The 23,381-nt window shown below is 40.5% G+C and overlaps 1 protein-coding gene and 1 non-coding gene across 7 annotated transcripts in view; one reads left to right on the top strand and one right to left on the bottom strand.

The window, feature by feature from the left end:
* Positions 1–23,381, top strand: part of LOC105734017 (ribosome biogenesis protein BMS1 homolog) — a 46,773-nt gene that overhangs the window by 19,008 nt on the left and 4,384 nt on the right. For all 6 annotated transcript variants that reach the window (XM_021670100.2, XM_012476722.3, XM_021670095.2 and 3 more), the window contains 8 exons: positions 12,114–12,187; positions 12,811–12,987; positions 15,688–15,876; positions 15,960–16,140; positions 16,383–16,441; positions 17,538–17,660; positions 18,581–18,728; positions 19,055–19,230. In XM_021670100.2, coding sequence (XP_021525775.2) covers positions 12,114–12,187; positions 12,811–12,987; positions 15,688–15,876; positions 15,960–16,140; positions 16,383–16,441; positions 17,538–17,660; positions 18,581–18,728; positions 19,055–19,230 — 1,127 coding nt within the window. The remainder of the gene's footprint in view (positions 1–12,113; positions 12,188–12,810; positions 12,988–15,687; positions 15,877–15,959; positions 16,141–16,382; positions 16,442–17,537; positions 17,661–18,580; positions 18,729–19,054; positions 19,231–23,381) is intronic.
* On the bottom strand, positions 5,891–5,994 carry LOC135269159 (small nucleolar RNA U13). The gene has a single exon (XR_010337460.1). It is a non-coding gene; the product is annotated as a small nucleolar RNA U13 (small nucleolar RNA).

Here is a 23,381-nt window from a genome sequence, read left to right as displayed (position 1 = left end):
TTCCTTTTATGATGACCTTATTTTCTCCTGTTGGCTAACTGATTACCTATGGACCTGAAAGAAAAGTGAGAAACTTCCCATAAATTTTATCATGTGTTTGTTAAAAATAGATTTTGTGTGATGTGAAAAATAAACACAAATAACATTTATATTTTTCTTGTGATGATAAAGGTAGCATACATTATGGAAAATTTAGAATGAACAGTACATAACATACCAGAATTCTACCAACCCATAAAAAAACCTTTGCTAACTTCTTGAAGTACTTCTTTCTAGTCATTTAAAAATCATGTGTGTAAACCTTTTTCGTTGTACTTTACTTAAATTTTGGCAGGAAGATTGGTTAAGTGATGTATTTTGTATAATTTTTGTCATTTGTTCAAAGATTTCATTTTTATTATTTAAATATCATACCATAATTCAAGTCACAATTTTTTCAACATCTAAGTAGTTTTGTACTTTGTTCATTTTATAAAGAACTCCACATTGAACAACCTTGAAATAATTCTTGGATCACATTTTTTATTTTTGTAAAATATTCATAAGTGTTAGAATTGAGTCATTTTTATGGATTGCAGCTGCCACATGGGGTTTTGGAAGGTTGTTCTTTTTGTTTGATTTTGAGACAGGATCTGGCTCTGTTAGCCAGGCTGGAGTGCTGGTGTGGTCACAGCTCCCTGTAGCCTCAGCCTCGCATATCCAAACCTCCCGAGTAGCTACGACTATAGGCATGCATCACTACACCCAGCTAATTTGAAATTTTTTCTGTACAGTCTTCTTATGTTGACCAGACTGGTCTCAAACTCCTAGACTTAAGAGATCCTCCTGCCTCAGCCTCCTGAGTAGCTTGGACCACAAATGTGTGCCACCATGCCTGGCTAATGTTTAAATTTTTGTACAGATGAGGATCTTGCCATGTTGCCTAGGCTGGTCTTGAATTCCTGGGCTTAAGCAATCCTCCTGCCTTAGCCTTCCAAAGTGCTGGGATTACAGGCATGAGCCACTGTGCCTAGTCTGTAGTATATTAATGTATTCTTTATATATATGTAATTTTTTTCTGGACTTACTAGTTTATATCATTGATCTCTGTTGGATCATTTAGTATTATTATAATTTAGAACCCTATGTATCTTTATCATGTTATTAAGACAACAGTTATTAAAACTGTCTCAACAGTTTCTTTCTCTTTGTTCTGCTGGCGGGACTTTTTTTTTTTTTTAGGATTCTCCTGACTATTCTCACTTGCTTATTGTTTTTTCCATAGGAACTTAAGAATCATCTTTTCTGTTTTCAAAAGAAAGTGTGGTAGGTTTCTTTTTTAGTCACTTAGGTGAGGTATAATTGATAGTAAACTATAATGTTTAAAGTGTACAATTTGATAAACTTTGATAATATGAATATACCATTGCCACAATCAAAATAATTAATACATTTGGAATAAAGAATATTCACAGGTGACAACACATTTGTCTCATGCCACTTTGTAACCCTCCCACCTCTCCTCTCCCATCGTCAGGTAGATTCAGCTGCCTTATGTCACTATTCAGTAGATTGTGCCCTTTAGAATTTAATAGAAATGGGATCCTACAAATGTACTCTTTTCTGTCTAACTTCTTTTACTCAGCGTGATTATTTCAAGATTTATCCATGCTGTTGCATTTTCATTTCTTTGGATTTGGCCAGTAGTAGTCCATTGTATGAGAGATAACAATTTATTTATTTGTTAACCTGTTGATGGACAATTATTTCCAGGTTTTGGCTATTATGAGCAAAGCTGCTATGAACATTTTTATAGAAGTCTTTATATTTAGAGGCCAGGCGCAGTGGCTTTACTTGTATTCCCAGCACTTTGGGAGGCCTAGGCGGGTGGATCACCTAAGGTCGGGAGTTCGAGACCAGCCTGACCAACATGGAGAAACCCCATCTCTACTAAAAATGCAAAACTTAACTGCACGTGGTGGTGCATACCTGTAATCCCAGCTACTCAGGAGGCTGAGGCAGGAGAATTGCTGGAACCCTGGAGGCAGAGGTGGCAGTGATCTAAGACCATGCCATTGCACTCCATCCTGGGCAATGAGAGTGAAAACTCCATCTCCAAAAATAAAAAAAAAGTCTTTATATGAATGACTGCTTTTCTTTTGCATAAATAAGTAGTTCCGAATGTACTAAATGGGTCTTACGATAAATACACATTTAATTTTTTAAGAAATCGCCCAACTGTTTTCTAAAGTGGTTATACCATTTTCCATTACCATTGTAACTTTATTCGACTTTTGGTTACTTCACTCTACATCTTTGCCAGTACATTGTAGTATCAGTCTTTTTAAATAATAGGCCTTCTTTTAGGTGTAGAGTGGTATCTTGCAGTTTTAGTGACTAATAGTATCGAGCATTTTTCCTGTGCTTATTTGCCATCTGTGTCTTCTTTGATGAAATGTCTGTCCAGATCTTTTGTACATTAATTTGGTTGAATTCTAAGAAATTTTATGTATTTTTGATACAAATTCTGTATCCTGTGATATGCAATTATTTTTGCCTAGTGTGTGCCTTATCTTTTCATTTTTTAAATAGTGTTTTTCACAGAGCGAAGTATTTAATTTTGGTGTAGGTCAATTTATCAAAATTTCCTTTTTTTTTTTGAGATGGAGTCTCGCTCTGTTGACCAGAGTGTGACACAATTTCAGCTCACTCCAACTTCCTCTCCCCAGGTTCAAGCCATTCTCCTGCCTCAGCCTCTCAAGTAGCTGGGGTTACAGGCACCCACCACCCCACCCAGCTAATTTTTGTATTTTTAGTAGAGACAGCGTTTCACCATGTTAGTCAGGCTGGTCTTGAGCTCCTGACATCAGGTGGTCCACCCACCGCAGCCTCCCAAAGTGCTGGGATTACAGGCATAAGCCACTGTGCCCTGCCCCAAATTTTATTTTATGGACTATGCTTTTGATATTGTATGTAAGAAATGTTTGGCTAACCTAATGTCACAAATTGTCTAATATATTCTATAAGTCTTACAGTTTCAGGTTTCACATTTAGGTCTATAATCCTTTTTGAGTTAATTTTTTATATGTTGTTGGATATGGATTTAGGTTACTTTTGACATACTGATTTCCATCTGTTGAAAGACATTTTTTCCCCCCCCATTAAATTGCTCTGTATTGGTTGGCCATATATGGGTGAATATTTCTGGGCTCTCTGTTCTGTTCCATTGATATATTTGTTTATTTTTATACCAATACCAGTGCTGTCTCAGTTACTTACAGCTTTCTGATCAGTCTTGGAATTAGGTAGTTTTCAACTTTAGGTAGTTTTTCAAACTTTAGTCTCCTTTTCAAAGTTGTTTTGGTTAATCTGGGTTCTTTGCATTTTCATATAGATTTTAAGATGAGCATGTCAATTGCTACAAAAAAGCCCACTGCAATCTTGATTGGGATTTCATGGAACTTGTAAAACAATTTGAAAAAATTGACCTCTTAACCACATTGAGTTTTCTAATCTATTAACATAGTATCTCTCCATCTATCTTTTTTTTTTTTTTTTTTTTTTTTGAGACGGAGTTTCGCTCGTTACCCAGGCTGGAGTACAATGGCGCGATCTCGGCTCACCACAACCTCCGCCTCCTGGGTTCAGGCAATTCTCCTGCCTCAGCCTCCTGAGTAGCTGGGATTACAGGCACGCACCACCATGCCCAGCTAATTTTTTGTATTAGTAGAGACGGGGTTTCACCATGTTGACCAGGATGGTCTCGATCTCTTGACTTCGTGATCCACCCGCCTCAGCCTCCCGAAGTGCTGGGATTACAGCATCTATCTTGTTCTTTAATTTCTCTCAGCAAGGTTTTCAGGACACAGATCTTATACAACTGTCAGCAATTTATTTTCATATCAACTTGTATTTGTGTATGACTAATATATAAGAAATGCATTTGATTTTTGTATATTGGTCTTGTATCCTGCAATGTTGCTAAATTACTCATTTTTTTTGTTTTGTTTTTTTGAGACAGAATTTCCCTCTCTCACTTAGGCTGGAGTGTAGTGTCATGATCTCAGCTCACCACAGCCTTTGCCTCCCAGGTTCAAGCAGTTCTCGGGCCTAGACTCCCAAGTAGCTGAGATTACAGGCAGCCACCACCATGCCCAGCTAATTTTTGTATTTTTAGTAGAGATGGGGTTTTACCATGTTGGCCAGGCTCGTCTCAAACTCCTGATCTCAATTTTTTTATTTTTATTTTTGATGAAGTCTAATTTACCAGTGTTTTTGTTTTAGAGAATATGAAATTTGCATCAAGTCTAGGAACTATTTCTTATTCTTTGATCCTGAAGATTTTCTACTATGTTGCTTTCCAAAAGTTCTATAGTATTTTTTGTTTTCTCTTTACACCCATGATCTATTTTGACTTTTTCATTTTACCAGATATGAGGCGTAAGTCAAGGTTTATATTTTTGCCTGTGGGTACATAATTTTTCTAGCAACACTTGTTCCATTGCATTGCTTTTGACTTTTGTAAAAAGTGAGTTGAGCATCTTTATGTGGATCTGTTTCTGGGTTCTCTTGGGTTCCATCGACTTGCTGTGTCAATCCCTTTGCCACCCTTGCTGTCTACGTCCCTGCAGTTTTATAGTGAGTGTTAATGTTGAGCAGAGTGAATCCTCTTACTTTATTCTTCTTTTTCAAGATTGGTTAAGCTATCCCAGGACTTGTGACTTTCCATGTAAATATTAGAATAAACTTGTTTATGTCTACAACAACTTAGCTGAGATTTTGATAGGAATTGCATTAAACCTATACATCAGGTTTGGGAGATAATCTTTTTCTATTTTGAGTATTAAAATATATGAACACAATATATTTAGTTTTTTTATTTCTTTATCAATATTATGATTTGCAGCATACTGGTTGGGAATATGTTTTGATAAGTTTAGACCTAAATATTTCATTTTGATTGATCATTGTTCATCTTTTATCCTGCTAAACTCACTTACTAGTTGTAGGAGGGATTTATTTTGTTTCGGTTTGTTTTGTTTTTGTAGATTGCCTGGGATTGCCTGCACAGACAGTTGTGTACAAAACATAGGGACAATGTTCTTTCTTTTCAACCTATATGGCTTTTCCTTTTCTTTTGTTAATTACTTTATTTTGGAGGGGGTAGAGATGGAGTCTTGCTATGTTGCTCAGGCTGGTCTCAAACTCCTGAACTCCAGTGATCTGCCTGCCTCAGCCTCCCAGAGTGCTGGGATTATAGGTGTAAGCAACCACACCCGGCCTTCTTTCTGTTTTAAGATTTTCTGCCTTAATTCAGTGACTGGACTTTTATTACAATGTGGAGTAAGAGTGCCAAGAGTGGACTTCCTACGTTGTTCCCAATCTTTTCACTGGTATTTATTTATTATCATGATTGGGTGTTGAATTTTGTCTAATGCCTTTCAGTGTCAGTTGATATGATCATCTGGATATGCGTTTCATTCTGTGTTCTTTTAATATAGATTGTGTTGATCCTTTTATTTTTATTTTTTGAGACACGGTCTTCTTCTGTCACCCAGACTGGAGTGCAGTGCTGCTATCATGGCTCACTGCAGCCTCAACCTCCTATGCTCCAGTGATCCTCCTGCCTCAGCCTCCCGAGTAGCTGGGATTACAAGTGTGTGGCTAATCTTTTTGTTTGTTTTGTTTTGTAGAACCAGGTCTTACTGTGTTGCCCAGGCTGATCTTGAACTCCTGGCTTCAACAATCCTCCCACTTTGGCCTCTTAGTGTTAGGTTTATAGGCAGGAGCCACCGCACCTGGCCTGATTCATTTTTTTTTTGAATGTTGAACCAGACTTGCATACCTGGAATAACTCTCACTTGGTTGGTCATGAATGAAAATGAAATACAACATAGTTTTTTTCTTTTCATGTCAGATGGTTAACGTGCTAATGTTGTAACAAGGCTCAAGGGTGGCATATCCCACACATATGCATCAACATCCAGACATCACACTTAGGAACTACGAAAGGATAGCCAGGTGAAAATTTTTGTACAAATCTTTTTATATGTTGAGATGTTGGTCACTGCCTGTGGAAGTCTGCTCTGCAGACCCTGACCTAAGGACGAATGAATGAATGCACTCTTACATCATTGCAGTGTTTTAAGTGGGCTAGGGATGACCCTTGGCTGCTTTTAGAGGGCAGAATGCAGCCAATCGACCAAGATTCCCTGTTTATCGACACATTTATTCCCTCAAGATTGTACAACAAAGGTTCTAAGTTAACATACTTGTGGATATTTAACATGGTTAAGAGAATGGTTTTATGACTGGTAAAAGCCTTAGGTTCTGGCCCAGAGTAAATACTAGTAACAGGTCATTCCCATTTGATCTTCCCTGGAGAGGGCCACCCAGCACAAAATTAACTTGAGTAAACAGAGTGGGGATAAATGGGTGTGGGGGTAAGACCTTTGATCAGTCTCTACCTCTTTCCTATGCTAATGTTAACAAGGTGGCTGCCTTTGACTTGCCTTAATAAAACCTTTTGGTCTTTCAAAGGTTTGAGACTATAATCTATAACTTTCCCTAAATATTTTCTGTAATATTTTGCCAACCACCCCTAGTGAATAGCAACAATGTGTTGTTGGATTCCATTTGATAGATTTTGTCGAGGACTTTTTGCATTCATGAGAGATATTGATCTGTGTGGTTGTTTTTTGGTTTCCTTTTGTTTTGTGGGGGTACCATCTTCATCTAATTTTGGCATCAGGATAATAGTAGCCTCAAAATGAGTTGCAAAGTGTTCCCCATTCTGTTTTCTGGAAGAGTTTGCATAGAATTGGAATGAATTCTTTAAATATTTGGTGTAATTCTCCAGTGAAGCCATCTGAGCTTGGAGAGTTTGTGTTCAGAAGCTCTTAATTAAGAATTTTATTTCTTTTTTTTTTTTTTTTTTTTTTTTTTTTTTTTTTTTTTTTTTTTTTTTTTTTTTTTTTTTTGAGACGGAGTTTCGCTCTTGTTACCCAGGCTGGAGTGCAATGGCGCGATCTCGGCTCACCGCAACCTCCGCCTCCTGGGTTCAGGCAATTCTCCTGCCTCAGCCTCCTGAGTAGCTGGGATTACAGGCACGCGCCACCATGCCCAGCTAATTTTTTTGTATTAGTAGAGACGGGGTTTCACAATGTTGACCAGGATGGTCTCGATCTCTTGACCTCGTGATCCACCCGCCTCGGCCTCCCAAAGTGCTGGGATTACAGGCTTGAGCCACCGCGCCCGGCCTAGAATTTTATTTCTTTAATGGTTATAGGATGATTCAGGTTATCTGTCTCATCTTGCCTGAAGTTTGGTAACTTACAATTTTCAAGGTATTTCAAGACCCGTTAGGGAGGTGGAAGTCGCCCTGATTGTCTTCTGCAAGAGACCAGCTTGGGTGTTCTGAGGGTGATGTTTATGGTATTTGTTTAATACTCTTTAATGGCTGCAGGAGCCTTTTTGAGCACCTCTGTTTTATTCCTGATGTTGTTGGTTTGTGTCCTCTCTGTTTTTATCTATGTCTTAAAATTAATTAGTTTTGTTGATTCTATTCAGTAAGCAGCTTTTTGTTTCATTGATTTTCTCTGTTTTTCTGTTTTCAATTTTATTGACTTCTGCCCTTTATTATTTCTGTTCTTCTGCTTGTTTGGGGCTTAGTCTGTTCTTTTTCAAATTTGTTAGATTATTGGTTTACATTTTTGAAATTTCTCTTTTTTTCTTCTTCTTTTCTTTTCTTTTTTTTTTTTTTTTGAGATAGAGTCTTGCTCTGTTGCCAGGCTAGAGTGCAGTGGTGCAATCTCCATCTCCCAGGTTTAAGAGTTTCTCCTGCCTCAGCCTCCCAAGTAGCTGGGACTACAGGTGCACACAACCATGCCCAGTTAATTTTTGTATTTTTAGTAGAGATGGGGTTTTACCCTGTTGGCTAGGATGGACTCGATCTCTTGACCTCATGATCCACCCGCTTCGGTCTCCCAAAGTACTGGGGTTACAACTGTGAGCCACCGCCCCTGGCCTATCTTTTCTCATTTCTAATGTGAGTATTTAGTGCTTAAATTTCCTTCCTAGCACTGTTCAGCTGTACTCCACAAATGTTCATATGTTGTATTTTCATTCATATTTCCTTGGGCCTTCTTTTTGGCCCATGTATTATTTATAAGTATGTAGTTTTAATTATCGAGTATTTAGAGAGTTTTCTCTTTTTCTATTACATTATGTTCTGAGAACATATTCTTATGACTTGAATGATTTTAGATTTGCTGTGATTTCTTTTATTGCCCCGAATGTACTTCGTCTTGGTAGATGTTCTGTTGACTTTAAAAATGTGTGTATTTTCCTGTTGGGGAGTAGGGTTTTGTACAGATGTCAGATTTTGCTGGTTGACTGTTCAGATCTTTTGTAAATCCTTGCTCCTTTTCTGCCTAGTTTCACTCTGTCACTTAGGCTAGAGTGTGCAGTGGCCCAAACATGGCTCACTGCAGCCTTGACTTCCTAGGTTCAAGCAGTTCCCCTGCCTTAACCTCCTAAGTAGCTGGGACTATAGGTGTGTGCTGCCACACCTGGCTAAATTTAAAATTTTTTGGAGAGATGAGTCCTTGCTGTGTTGCACAGGCTCGAACTCCTGGCCTCAAGCGATCCTTCTGTCTTGGCCTCCCAGAGTGCTAGGATTACAAGTTTGAGCCACTGCATCTGGCCTCTGCCTAGTTTTAACAGTTGCTGAGAGAAGGATGTTGGTGGGTTAATCCTATTGTCACTATGTAGTTGTTACGGTCACTTCCTTTTCACCCCATTGGTGAAGGAGGGGTCCCTGCTCTAAAGTATAGGAGAAGGAGGGGTCCCTGCTCTAAAGTATAGGAGATAGCTGAACACGACACCTCGATGTGAATGGATGAGATTGACAGCAGTGTTTTAGTCACATATACCCATAGCTTAGAGGAGGACACTGCATGCCACCCAGGGTCAGATGGGCACTGTACTCAGTAGCTGAGTGAGGGCTGGGGTTGGGGGAGGCAGACAGGCTTGATATTAACAGGAGCGCACAATGACCATTCGTTCCCAAGGGGTTTGCGATTGGCTTGTTTGAATAAATTCATGGGCTGGCAAACAGGTAAAGTGAAACTTGTTAGGCTGAGGTGCAGCTGCTCTGGCTGATAAAAGAACCAGCCTGGTGGGGAGCCTTCCTGCTGGGAAGTGTTTGCTCTGGATGTTACAATATGAGTATTGTGATATAGCAGTCTGCTGGTACCAGTATTTACCTCTTCAAAGTCTGGAAACCCATCTTCCATTTAGGTCTCATTACCTTTTCTGCTTTTATAAATCCCTGGCTTGAATATTAAGTGGTGGTATAGTTGAAAATATGGCATTTCCCTCTTGCCTCCATGATTTTAGAGAAATACACTGACATTTGAGTTGGCATGTCCCTACAGGCATTCTGCCATTTTTGGTCTTGTTTTTAGTTTTGAAAGTTTAATTGGTGTTGCTTTCTTTGGTATACTTTGAGATTTGCTCAGCTTCTTGAATCTGTAAGTTTCTATCTTTCACCCAATGTGGGAAGCATCTGGCATTAGTTCTTTATGTGCTCTCGCAGCTCTGGTCTCCTGTGAGACTCAGATAATATAAATGCGGGGTCTTTTGTTATCGTCCCACAGGTCTATGCAGCTTTTGTTCATTTGTTTTCAGGTTATTTTCTCTCTATTGTTTAGACTGGGTGAATTCTGCTGACCAGGCTTTATGTTCTCTGATTCTCTCCTGTGTCATCTCCACTTTTACTCAATAGAGCCCATCCTGAGAGATTTATTTTATAATTTATGTTACTGTATTTTATATTTCTAATTTCCATTTGATTCTTCGTCATTCTCTTTGCTGAACTTTTCAGTTTTTTGTTTGTTGCCATGGGATTTGTCGTTGCTTGTTGAAGCATTTTTATACTGGCTGTTAAAAGCGATGAGTCAGATGGTTCCAGCATCTGACTCATTTCAGTGTTGGTGTCTTCAGTTGTCCTTTCACATTAAAATTATTATTTTCTCAGTGGTATGACAGGTGATATTCTCTTGATTCCTACACATTTTGGTTATTCTGCTGGAAGGCCTATGTAATTTTTTTATTTTTGCAGGCAGTTCTCCTGTTTACGTTTAGTATGTAGGTCCTGGTCTACTTTGTGGGCTGTGATTCTAATGACAATTTAATTTCAGAGCCTTCATGGTGCCAATTTGGCCTTTTTGGCTTATCTGGTATCACTAGGACTCTCCCACCAGTCCCTGCTGGTGTCCACCTGAGGGAACAGGGGAGCTGCCCCAGGCTGGGCCACCTGCTGCAGCTAGGTGGATGGGGGATGGTGGTTGTCTTGGTGTGTGGAGCTGGTTTTCTTGTGGGGAAGATCTCCTTTGACCTGGGGGGATTGAGCCTGCCTGTGTTGCCTTCTGTTGCTAGGTTGGGAGTTGGGAAACAATGGGCCTTGGTCACCCTCCTGTTGGATAGGGTCCAGGGAGACACCTGGCCACTATGCATTCCCCAGTGCTAGAGTCCCTCGGCAGTCTTTTTCTGTCCACCTTTCAGAATTCTCCATTGATCATCTCTTGTCTACTGTTTCTAGAGTTGAAGTTACACTTCTTAGTCAGGAGGGAATAATGTGTTGTCTTCTCTAGACCAGAAGTCCTTAGTGGTGGTTCTGGGTTGTAACTGTGCTAAAGGAAGAATTGGCATATCGTGTCTTTCTTTTCAAATACGGGCATATCATTATTCTGTAGATAATATTTACAACACCTACTTCCTTGGGTTGAACAGTGTGGTTAAGGCAAGGAAAGTACTTAACGCAGTACCTGGTGTGGAGCGCACTTACGAGTGTTGGCGGTGATGCTATTCCTTTTGTCCTTTGGTAGCTTATTAAAGCTTTTCTTCTTTTTTAAAAAACTAAAGTTCTGGCGTAATTCTTGTTAGGTTTATTCCTATTTTATCCTTTCTTGCTTTTGTTACAAATAGGAGCTTCCTATCTGTTACATCTTCTACCTGGTTCTTTGGCTCTTATGTGAAAATGTTTTAGTAGCCTTTAAAATGTTGCCTCCCAAATGAATTTTAACTTGCGTATTTCTTTTATTTCTTTTCTTTTCTTTTTTTGAGACAGGGTCTCACTCTGTCACCCAGGCTGAAGTTCAGTGACGCAATTATGGCTCACTGCAAACTCCGCCTCCCCGGCTCCCAAAGTGCTAAGTTTATAGGCATGAGCCACTGCACCCAGCCTTGCCTGTCAATTTATTTTAAGAGTGGGACCTATAATTGAGCTCAGAGCTCCAAAAACAAATGAAGAAATGAACGAGTGAATGAGCTCTTCCCATGGATTTGGTGTGGTTTGGGGCTGTACTCTTGATCTAAATGCTATGTTTTATATAATCTAAGATTTCCCCTAGGTGTGTTACACGATTGTGTCGTGTTGAACTTACACTGAGACTCTTTTTCACATATGCTGGTATCAGCATTGGGCTTTTCTATTCACTCTTTGAACTATTCGTTTGGGGGGACACAGACCTGTGTCTCTCATCAAGAGCATCCATTGGCCGGGCCCAGTCGCTCACGCCTGTAATCCCAGCACTTTGGGGGACCAAGGCGGGTGGTTTATGAGGTCAGGAGTTCGAGACCAGCCTGGCCAATATGGTGAAATCCCATCTCTACTAAAAATACAAAAATTAGCCAGTCCCAGTGGTGGGCACCTGTAATCCTAGCTACTTGGAGGCTGAGGCAGGAGAATTGCTTGAATCTGAGAGGTGGAGATTGCAATGAGCTGAGATTGTGCCACTGCACTCCATCCTGGGTGACTGATCAAGACTCTACATCAAAACAAAAACAAAAACAAAAGAATGCCCATTATCTATACTGGAAAAACTGAGATTGGCATTTTGACGTGAAGTGTGGAAATGCGGCTCAGGTCCATTTAGTTTACCTAAACAGATGATGAAATACTAACTGTTTTACGAAGCATTCCTGAGTGCAAAGTTCTGCCTGTGTGTGTAATGATGGGAACAGTGAGAATGAGGCTTGGAACATGGAGCACACTGTGGGCCTGTGGCGGGTGGGACCAGCGGCACATGCATGCCTGGCTCACAGAGCAGCTTTTGGGTGTTCTTTTCCAGAGGAGCTCTACGGTGACTTTGAAGACTTGGAAACAGGGGACGTACACAAGGGAAAATCAGGCCCCATTACTCAGGTATGACTTTGCTATGGTTGGCTGTTCTTGGTCATTGTGTTCTGAGAGAGGCTCACATTGAGACATGCAAATCTTACTTGTGATGTGTGATGATTGCAGATTGGATGAATGGATTCCTCCCTAAAAGATCAGGATGTGGGGACCAGAGAGAAGCTTTCTTGTTTACTTGTTAAGTTTTGGATGACATGTACTACTGCTTCTTGCCAGTCATTTGCCAAGTCTGCTGTGATTTTTTCATTCATGGAAGTCTTAGCTCCTTGGGGTTACATTCCACCATTGCCATCATTGTCCTCTTCTTTAAATTTAAATTTAAAAGAACAAAGTCCCTGTTCTCCCTAATAATTCTTTAGAACAGGGTCTGGGGGCATCTGGGTGAGGGACATGTCTGTTATTTTTATTAGTTTGTGTTCCCAGCCAGCTTAAGGAATGGAAGCTAATTGTAATGCAGATGTAACCGTTTCCTGTAGCAGTACCATGTTATTCAGAGACAAAGGTTGTGTTTTATTGATAATGATAACAGATTTTTGCTAAAATTTTTGTTCAAATGAAACTTTAAAAAATCTAATGTTTAAAGAAAAGACCTTCATAAATGTATACAAATTTTTTTCTTCTGGGAATTTAAGAATGAAGATGTAGAGAAAGAAGTTAAGGAAGAAATTGACCCCAATGAAGAGGAAAGTGCCAAGAAAAAGCATTTGGATAAGAAGAGAAAATTGAAGGAGATGTTTGATGCAGAATATGATGAAGGAGAAAGCACATATTTTGATGATCTTAAAGGAGAAATGCAGAAACAAGCACAGGTGAGAAACCTCAGTTCCTCTCAGCCATCAAGACTATCATAGCACAGGAATCTGACTTCGTTTGGGTCTCTGCTTCCTATCCTGCTGTTCTGCCTTTCATTTGGACTCTGGTTAGAGATGATGTGAGTGTGTTTATTCATGCAGTGAGCTCATTGTTTTTGCAGTCAGAAGATCACCGGAAAAATATCCATACCTATTTTGTACCAAGAATTAGGAAACAGAAATGACTGAGACATGGTCTCTGCTTTTGAGACTTTCACAGTGTAGTGATCTGAGACAGTGTTCGCTTTAGTGAAAGCCTTGGCTGCCTATTCCGATCGCTGCTCCCTGATTTTAATGGCAGGCGATCAGTGGCCCTTGTGGCTTATGGACACACCAGAGCTCCCAGGAGGAGTGCTCTGAAAACTCATCCTGGTCAGAGTTCAGAAAGACATGTGGAGTGTAAGGTCAGATGTGGAGATAAAGGGAGATGGTGTGGCCCTCCTGCCTGGGGGTGCTGAGCAGGCTGTTGGAGGTGGTGATCTCATTCTGAAGGAGGCAGACACAAATGTGTGTACAGTTGATGGCGAGCATCTGAGTTGCGCCTTGTTAGTGGGGCCGGAGTATGTCTGTAAGCTGGAACAGATTAGGTATACAATTTGTGAAAGGGAGTTGAAAGGCTCTGCTCAGCCTAGGTCTTCATCTAATCAAAGAACTGTCTCCTGATTAGCTTAGTGGTTGCAAGTCTGTGTTGACATTTGACAGACATGAATAAGCTAAAGCTCTGAAATCTTTGCTTCACACCATTTACAATTTAAAATGACCTAGAGCCTGTGGGCCATTGTAAAAGACTGAATTTTTCACTCTGAAATGGGAGTCCTTGGAGGGTTTTGAGCAGAGGAGAGACATTCAGGTAATCAGATCACTCTGCCAAGAGATCACTGGGGTGGCACAAACCAGAGGGTTGGCAGTGGAGATGAGACAGAGAGTCAAACCGGATATACTTTATTTGGAAGCTGGGTCAGTAGGATTTCCTGGTGGACTGAATGTGGGTTGTGTGAGAGGAAATGAGGTTGACAACTGGAAGTTCCTGGAAGGGTGGGTTGTTGTAAGTTAGACAGGAAACGTTCTATGGATGCAGCTTTGGGAGGATGATGTTTGGGTCGTCTGGGTGTCATGCAGACAAACGGAGTGTCAGGTCTAGAGAGAGAGGACTGTCTAGGGACTTAGATGAACAGCTCTCAGCATGTAGATGCCACATAAAGCTGTGAGGTGACCAGGGAGTGAGTGCAGAGTGAGTGGGGGGAGCAGGACTGGCGTGGGTGAGAGGAGGGTGACTGTGGTGGTGAGGCTTGAGCAGTGCCCAGGAGAGAGAAGCAGTGTGAGCATGCAGGCACGCAGGAGGCCAGCTGTACACTGAGGTGACACATTGTTCAGATCCCACTGCCATGGTAACTGTGGTCAAGGCAGAGTTGGCCACTGGAGGAGGGCCGTGGAGGCCTTCAGGAATCTTGGCAAGCGCCACTTTTCATGGATGTAGGAGAATCGAGCAGAGGAACCGGAGGCTGTGACTGCAGAAAACTTTTGTGGGGTTTTGCTGCGGAGAGAAGCAGAGAAATGGAGCAGTTGTTGGTGGAAGAAGTGGAATCAAAAGGTTTTGCGATAAGAGAAATAACAGAGAAGAGCCATTGGAATAAAGTCCAGGAAGAGTGGATGGTGACTAGTGAGCAAGTGATGTGTGGCCCTGAGTGGAGGCATGGACAGATCATCTGTGCCTGAGCTGCCCGTAGAACTCTCCATTATCATGGAGGCACACGTCTCTGCTTCCCAGTATTGTAACCCCAGCCGCAGGTTGATAAGGACCACTTCCAGTGTGACTAGTGTGACTGAGGAACTGCATTTTAAATATTATGTAATTGTAATTAATTTTAATTTAAATAGCCACACATAGCTCCCCTATGGGCTAAGTCAGAGTTCTGATAAGGCTGAATATGGGAGGAAACCCTGGTAGAGGGTTGACCCTGGAGGTTCTTTTGGGTTTGGATGAATCAGCAAACAGCCATCAGCTGAGTGAAGGGGAGGGAGGTGTTGGGTGTTTGAAGACGGGAAAATGTGAAAGAATTGCTTGTAGAGAAGGAAAGAAGTTGTGAATTGGGGACATTTCCAGTGTTTGGACACACAGGGCTCCACAGAGTTGTCTACATTTGCTGTCCCTTGGAGCAGCAGGGAAGGAAACAGTTGACACATTCTGAGCAGACTATCGAGGTAAAATGTGTAGTAGTTGTTTGTTTGTTTTTTAGATGGACTCTTGCTTTGTTGCCCAGGCTGGGGTGCAATGGCATGATCTCAGCTCACTGCAACTTCTGTCTCCCGGGTTCAAGCGATTCTCTCACCTCTGCCTCCTAAGTAGCTGGGAATACAGGCACACACCACCACGCCCAGCTAATTTTCGTATTTTTAGTAGAGATAGGGTTTCATTATGTTAGCCAGTCTGGTCTCAAACTCCTGACCTCAAGTGATCCACCCACCTCTGCCTCCCAAAGTGCTGGGATTATAGGCATCAGCCACTGTGCCCAGCCAAATGTGTAGTATTTTTAATAGGTTAAAGCCTACATAATTCTGTCCACAGTTCTTTACTTAGAAGTTGCTAATTTGTTCATGTTAATCTTATGTTGATTACAGATAATGGCATATGGGTTTTTTTTTTCCTGTCATGTATAGCTGAACCGTGCAGAATTTGAGGATCAAGACGATGAAGCCAGAGTTCAGTATGAGGGTTTTCGACCTGGGATGTATGTCCGCGTTGAGATTGAAAATGTTCCTTGCGAATTTGTGCAGAACTTTGACCCCCATTACCCCATTATCCTGGGTGGCTTGGGCAACAGTGAAGGCAATGTTGGATACGTGCAGGTGGGTCCCTTTGCTGCGTATTTGGTGCCTGAGGCTCTGTGGATTTCCTCTCCATCAGTCATCTTACCCTTTCGTCCCCTCAGATGCGTCTGAAGAAACATCGCTGGTATAAGAAAATCCTCAAGTCCCGAGATCCAATCATATTTTCTGTAGGGTGGAGGAGGTTTCAGACCATCCCACTCTATTATATCGAAGACCACAATGGAAGACAAAGGCTTCTAAAGTACACACCACAGCACATGCATTGCGGAGCAACCTTTTGGGGTAAAATATGATTACAATAAGTTGCTTGTTGCTGAGATTAAACCTTACAGTCTGCATCATTACAGCTTTGTGCTTTTCCTTAAAATTCCACTCCTAAGATTTTTCTCTTTTCTGGGAGAGGGAAGGTAGTTTGGAGTATATAGGTAAATTTGTATCCAGATGTAAATGTTCATATCCAATATGTAAACCTAGAGTCTAAAATTAATGGTTTGCTATATTTCTTCTTTTCCTTTTCCTTTAAGGCCCTATCACTCCACAGGGAACTGGTTTCTTGGCAATACAGTCTGTCAGTGGCATAATGGTAACTATTTTGGATAATTTCTTTTACAGATTGGTTTGAGAAATATATCCTGATTGTGGGTTATTATGTGCATGAGACTTTAAGTTGAAAATTACTTATTTTTTATAATATAAAGTAAATTTCCGTTTGCTTTTAATCTTCCTACATCTTTTTCAGTAGGGTGTGGAGTATATGGGGCGGGGGGTGGAAGGATTATGGTACTGAAGACATTTTCTATTTATGTGCATTTTTTGGATATATTTAAGCAAGTACTTCAGCAGTGCTCACCATGTGCTGAGCACTATATGCGGTTGTGAAGAGCCGTCAGAGATCAGCCAGACATGAGGTTCCCTGCAGCCATGCTGGAGTAGCAGTCTGTTCATTCCATTTTCATTTGAACAGTCAGGCAGGGCAAGGGTCCTATTTAATAGAGAAGAAAGCAGAATAATGAGCAGATGGAATCTGCCCTGAAGATCCAAAGTTTAATTTCCTAAACATTGCAACTGCATTTTTCTTTTCCATTTCATTCCAAATAGATTATTATAGTGACATTATGTTCCTCTGAAATCAGTCTCAGGAAAGTACTCAAGTAACCCTTTTTTGTTGTTGTTGTTTTGTTTTTTTGAGACAGAGTCTCACTCTGTTGTCTAAACTGGAGTACAGTGGTGCGATCTCAGCTGACCACAACCTCCATCTCCTGGGTTCAAGCAATTCTCCTGACTCAGCCTTCCAAGTAGCTGGGATTACAGGTGCACGCTACCATGCCCAGCTAATTTTTGTATTTTAGTAGAAATGGGGTTTTGCCATATTTTGGCCAGGCTGGTCTTGAACTCCTGACCTCTGGTGATCCACCCACCTCAGCCTCCCAGAAAGTGTTGGGATTACAGGTGTGAGCTATTGCACCCAGTCTTAAGTCATCCTTGTTAGTTTGGCTTATCAATTTTAGAGTTTTGCATTGCTTTTATCAAACCACTGGGTTGCAAGTTCAGATGGTCTCTCTTGTTTTTCTTAGCTATTGTAAATAAAATTCACTTTGGTAATTTATTGTGTCACATAGAATTGAAGTTTTTCTCCTGCTGATATTATTCCTATTTTCAAATTTTGGGGTTCCTGTTAGCCTGATTTCCGGATAGCTGCCACAGGAGTTGTCCTTGATCTGGATAAATCCATAAAAATTGTGAAGAAATTAAAGCTAACTGGTTTTCCATATAAAATTTTCAAGAACACTTCATTTATTAAGGTCTGTATATCTAAATATTCTCATATTTATAAATGTCCACGTTGTTTGAGAAAAGGAATGAAATACTAAAATATGGGCCTCATGTTGTTAGAAGAGTATTTGAAATTTTTTATCAGCTTCATATCTTCTTTGTTTGCTCTCTATATTCTGTGTTACTTATGCTCAAAAAAGCAGTAGTAGCAGCTATTTAGGAATTGAGGCTGTTACTCATGACTTCATGTGAGACTGCTACAGAGCTCATATTGAAAATACGTCATTTTATCCACTGGGTTTTATTTCCTACTTTTTGGATTTGTGTTAAGCAAGGGAAAAAAAAATCACAAGTTTGTCTAACCGTTCAGTAGGAAAATAGACAAAGCATTTGCAGACAACTTGGCAAGGGTACAGAGAAATGAATGTACTGGTTTCCAGCATCTGGGGAGGGTAATTTGAGCAGCATTTATTGACAGTTTCCTTAGTGGGGATGTTTCCATTAAAAACACAGAGTTAGGAAGATCATAAAATGTTCTTGCAACATAAAGTAATAATACCACTGGCATTTATCTTACTGTTTTCATGTTCTAAGTGCATGCACCTGAGTAAAAGGATCTGGGCTGCGGTCCAGTCTGAGAGATGTCAGCAAAGGCTGCCTAGGCCAGTTCAGTTCAGTAAATCCCTCTTTGATCTTCTCTTCCACACAGACAGCAGTGATGAGCATGCCCATAAACCCACATGATTATTCTGGGAAAAATGTAAGAGTTGTATTATTTTTGAGGTAGTAATTCAACTTTCAGGGGCGAGTACAGTTTGATTATTTTATCACCTGTCAGTGCATCATTTTTGTTCTTTAACCAGTGATGTATGTTTCAGATAAGAAGTAAAGCATAAAAAGCATAAAGTATAAAGTGTGTGTGTATGTTTTTGTCTTGCTATACCTGTAGGGAATGTTTAATTCTGCCTTGGAAGTGGCCAAATTTGAAGGTGCTATGATTCGAACTGTCAGTGGGATAAGGGGGCAGATCAAGAAAGCGCTCCGGGCTCCAGAAGGAGCTTTCCGGGCCAGCTTTGAGGATAAGCTGCTGATGAGCGGTGAGTGTCTAGTGTGGTGTTCAGGGAAGGGTGTTACCATTCATGCTTGACTTCTAGCCAGTGCGACCAGAGGCTAGAGTCAGGTCTCTAGAGATTTGAGCAGCTCCAGTATTAGATCTCCCAGTTGTATGTGGTGTGCCCAAGCACCTTGTGTCTGCAGCCCCCTGGTCACACCCAGTAACAGTTATGTGATCTATGAGAGTAGTTTTCTTAACGAGCTTTCTCTTCACATACAAGTTTGGAGTGCAGGTTTTGTTCTTTGTTTCTTTGCAATATGGATGTGAATTTCTTTTGAAAATGTTAAAGTAAAGTATCTCTCTTTTCAGATATTGTCTTCATGCGAACTTGGTATCCGGTTTCAATCCCAGCCTTCTATAACCCAGTAACATCTTTGTTGAAACCAGTGGGTGAAAAAGACACCTGGTCAGGAATGCGGACCACAGGTCAACTCAGGCTCGCCCATGGCATCAGACTAAAGGCGAACAAGGACTCTCTGTATAAGGTAGCAGTCGCATGTGTGTTAGTGGGGATGCAGCCTGTGCTCTGCAGACAGGGAGTCACATAGACACTTTTCTATAATGTCTTACATGCTTTGAATGTCCAAGTATAAAGTCTAACATTGAATTTGATTGAACAGTTGTATATTCATGGAGTATTTTGGAACAGAACACCAAAAATGTGGTAATAGTGTTTCTTTCTGGATTGAAGACAAACTTTTCTTTTTTAAAATAAATTTTATAGCCCGGCACTGTGGCTCATGCCTGTAATCCCAGTACTTTGGGAGGCCAAGGTGGGTGGATCATGAGGTCAGGAGATCTAGACCGTCGTGGCTAACACAGTGAAACCTCGTCTCTACTAAAAATACAAAAAAATTAGCCAGGCATGGTGGCACGCGGCTGTAGTCCCAGCTACTCGGGAGGCTGAGGCAGGAGAATTGCTTGAACCTGGGAGGCGGTGGTTGCAGTGAGCCGAGATTGTACCATTGCACTCCAGCCTGGGCAACAAGAGCAAAACACCATCTTAAAAAAAGAAAATTATTTTGTATATTTGAGGTTGACCACATGACCTTAAAGGATACATATAGATGGTAAACTGGTTACTATAGTGAAGCAAATTAATGTGTCTGCCATCTCACATAGTTACATTTTGTTGTGTGACAGGAACAGCTAAAATCTACTTATTTAACAAAAATCCCAAAGACAATACATTTTTATTAACTATAGCCCTCATGATGTACATTAGATCTCTAACTTGTTCATCCCACATGTCTGCTGCTTTGTACCTTTTATTGTGCATCTCCCAGTTTCTACTGGTCATTTCTTATTTGGCCCATTTTTTCAACTGGCTCGTTTGTCTGCTATTAAGTTGTAAGAGTTCTTTACCAGTTTTTGGATAGTAATACTTTATCAGATATGTGGTTTGCAAATATTTCTTCCAGTCTGTAGATTCCCTTTTCATTTTGTTGGTTGTTTCCTTTGCTGTGTGGAAGCTTTTTAGTTTGGTGCAGTCCTCCTTGTTTCAAATGTTTGCATTTGTAGCCTCGCTTGTGGTGGGAAATCCAAAAAATTTTGACTAAGTCCACTGTCAAGAGGCTTTCCCCTTTGGTTCTCTTTTAGGAGTTTTATGGTTTCCGGTCTTATTTGGATCTTTTATCTGTTTTGAGTTGATTTTTGTGTATGGTGTATGATCAGGATCCAATTTTATTCTTTTGCATGTGAAAATCCAGTTTTCCCAGCACTATTATTGAAGAGACTGTCTTTTTTTCCATTGTGTTGTCTTGTTTGCCCTTGTCAAAAATTAGTTGACAGTATATGTTTGAATTTATTTCAGAGGTCTCTGTTTTGTTCCATTGGTCTGTTTTTTTGTTTGTTTGTTTTTATGCCAGTACCATACTGTTTCGTTAACTATAGCTTTGTAATACAATTTTAAATCAGGAGGTGTGATGGGTCCAACTTTTTCTTTCACAGTAATCTGTTGGCTGTTTGGGGTTTTCTGTGGTTCCATATGAATTTCAGGATTGTTTGTTTTGGGGTTTGTGTGTGTGTTTTGTTTTTGTTGTTTTTTGAGATGAAATCTCACTCTGTCACCCAAGCTGGAGTGCAGTGGCATGATCTCGACTCACTGCAATCTCAGTCTCCCAAGTAGCTGGGACTACAGGCACATGCCACCATGCCTGGCTAAGTTTTGTATTTGTAGTAGACATGGAGTTTCACTATGTTGTCCAGGCTGGTCTCCAACTCCTGACCTCGTAATCTGCCTGCCTCGGCCTTCCAACATACTAGGATTATAGATGTGAGCCAGGATTGTTTTTTTTTTTTTCTGTTCTCTGAAGAATGCCATCAGAACTTTGATGAGGATTGTGTTAAATCCGTATATTTGCTTTGGGTAGTGTGAACATTTTAACAATGTTAGTTCTTCTGATCCATAAACATAGGATATTGTTCTGTTTGTTCATGTCTAAATTTCTTTCATCGGTGTTTTATGATTTTCAAGTGTACATATCTTTCACCTTCTTGGTTAAATTTATTCCTAAGTTTTTGTTTTTCTTTGATGCTATTATAAATAAGGTTGTTTTCTTGATTTCTTTGTCACCTAGGTTTCTGTTGAAGCAATGTGGGTTTTTATGGAAGTTTGAATGTTTCAATAAGCTTTTTATTGAAATGTTAATGTACATACAGAAGAGTTCCCAAATCCTAAGTGTGCAGCTAGATGAACTGTGTGGCACACCAAGCTGCCATACCCTGGACCAAGCAGTAGCCTCGCCCTGTGGCCCCTCCCAGGCACTGTCGTCCTGCCCCCAAAAATAGCCACTTTCCCAGTTCCTGACGTGGATTTGTTCTGGCTGGTTTTGACTTTTATGAAATACAGCACATTTTATTAAGCCTGGCTTCTTTAATTCAGTATTATAGGACACATCCATGTTCTTGTCTTTGGCAGATATTCATTTATTGTCATTGTTGAGTTCCATTATATGATTGTGTCACCATTTATCCATTGGTGGGTAAAATAATTTCCCATTTTTGGTTGTCATCCCATGGCCCTGAACACTAAGGTCTAGATATGGGACTTGCAGGTGTTCAGGAGCACACACGCTTCTGCTGGAGGCTTCCTGGGTGGGGGTGGGGGGCGCTCCAGGGCACCTGTGCTCTGCTTCAGTGCTGAGGTTTTTGTGTCGTGTTCTGGGGGCACAGTGGCTTGGCCTCCACCACCACCAGCAGCTTAAAGAGTTCCTGCTGTTGCACATGCTGGCTGACAGCTGGCTTGTTCAGGTTTTTTGTTGTTTTTTTTTTTGTTTTTTTTTTTTAGGTTTTCAGTGCCTGTCTGGACTTCTGTTTTTATTTAGATGTTGGTTTCTTAGAACTTTCATTCTTCTCCTCAGAGCTTAACAATGCATTTGAAAAGATTCGTTCTTTTTTGTGGAGTATTCAGTTTTGTAATAAGAGGGTTGTTCAAGGCATCAGTCTGCCACTCTGCTAGAAACAGAAGTCTCCTAGGCTTTTATTTTATAGAAAATAGTTAATGAAATTTTGAACTATCTTAACATGAATTTTTATTAAAATACACTTTGGTGCCCCTTGTTCATTCTACTCTTTTGTAAGAAGTAGGATTTCCCTGAATTCTTGAATTTGAAAACGATTTGAGTTCCTAAACAGAGAATATGGAAGATTATTAAGATGATGTCTTTAATAATAAATTTCAAGACATAGGAGAAACTTTTTCTATAGAGTTGACTTTAATAAAAGCCTAGGGCAAAACTTTCAATTTATTAACAGTGTTTATGAGGCAGTTAAGAATTTGGGTCAGCTCGATTAAACAGAAGTTAAGATTACCTTGAAAATTCAGTCGAGTATTTTGCCTTCATCTGTCATTTGAGTCTCCCTTCTTTCAGCCAACCTTCCATCAGAAATAGAATAAAGTTAAACTTCTTAATTAGAATCAGGCATCAGGACACTTTGGCTGCTGATTGAAGGAAGAACTGTCCTTAAATCTAGAGTGGGCGGAGCATGGTGGCTCATGCTTATAATCCCAGCACTTTGGGAGGCCAAGGTGGGTGAATCACCTGAGGTTAAGAGTTTGAGACCAGCCTGACCAACACGGTGAAACCATATCTCTACTGCAATTACAAAAATTAGCTGGGCGTGGTGGAGTGTGCCTGTAGTCCCAGCTACTATGTAAGCTGAGACAGGAGACTCGCTTGAACTCAGGAGGTGAAGGTTGCAGTGATTCAAGATCATGCCACTGCACTCCAGCCTGGGTGACAGGGTGAGACTCCATCTCAAAAAAAAAAAAAAAAAATCCAGAGTGGTTGATAGTCAAGATGAAAAGCTAGATTATTTTTGGTAGGCTGGGAAACAACCACCTCAGTGGCCAAAAGACAAGGCCTGAAATTTTCATTAAAAGAAACCTTGGGCCTATTCATCTGCTCTGTGGAAACCCCATAGTTCCATACCATAGAAATGGACACAGTGGGTTTTGGGGGAGAATTGTAAGTATAAGCTCTCTGTTCCTCTGTTTACTGAGAATTGTGGGTGTCCACTGAGACGGTCCATATTTGGCGGATAGTTGAGTCCTGATTTCTCAGGGCCAGTGGATTCTATTTACTGACTTGTGGAAAAGTCAACCCAATGAGAAAATTTTATGCAGAAGATTTAA

Source organism: Aotus nancymaae, unplaced genomic scaffold, assembly GCF_030222135.1.
Source record: "Aotus nancymaae isolate 86718 unplaced genomic scaffold, 86718_ANA_hifiasm-v0.15.2.pri h1tg000049l, whole genome shotgun sequence".
Lineage (NCBI taxonomy): Eukaryota > Metazoa > Chordata > Mammalia > Primates > Aotidae > Aotus > Aotus nancymaae.
Note: the sequence above shows the minus strand (reverse complement) of the source record. Positions and strands in the feature narration are given on the sequence as shown.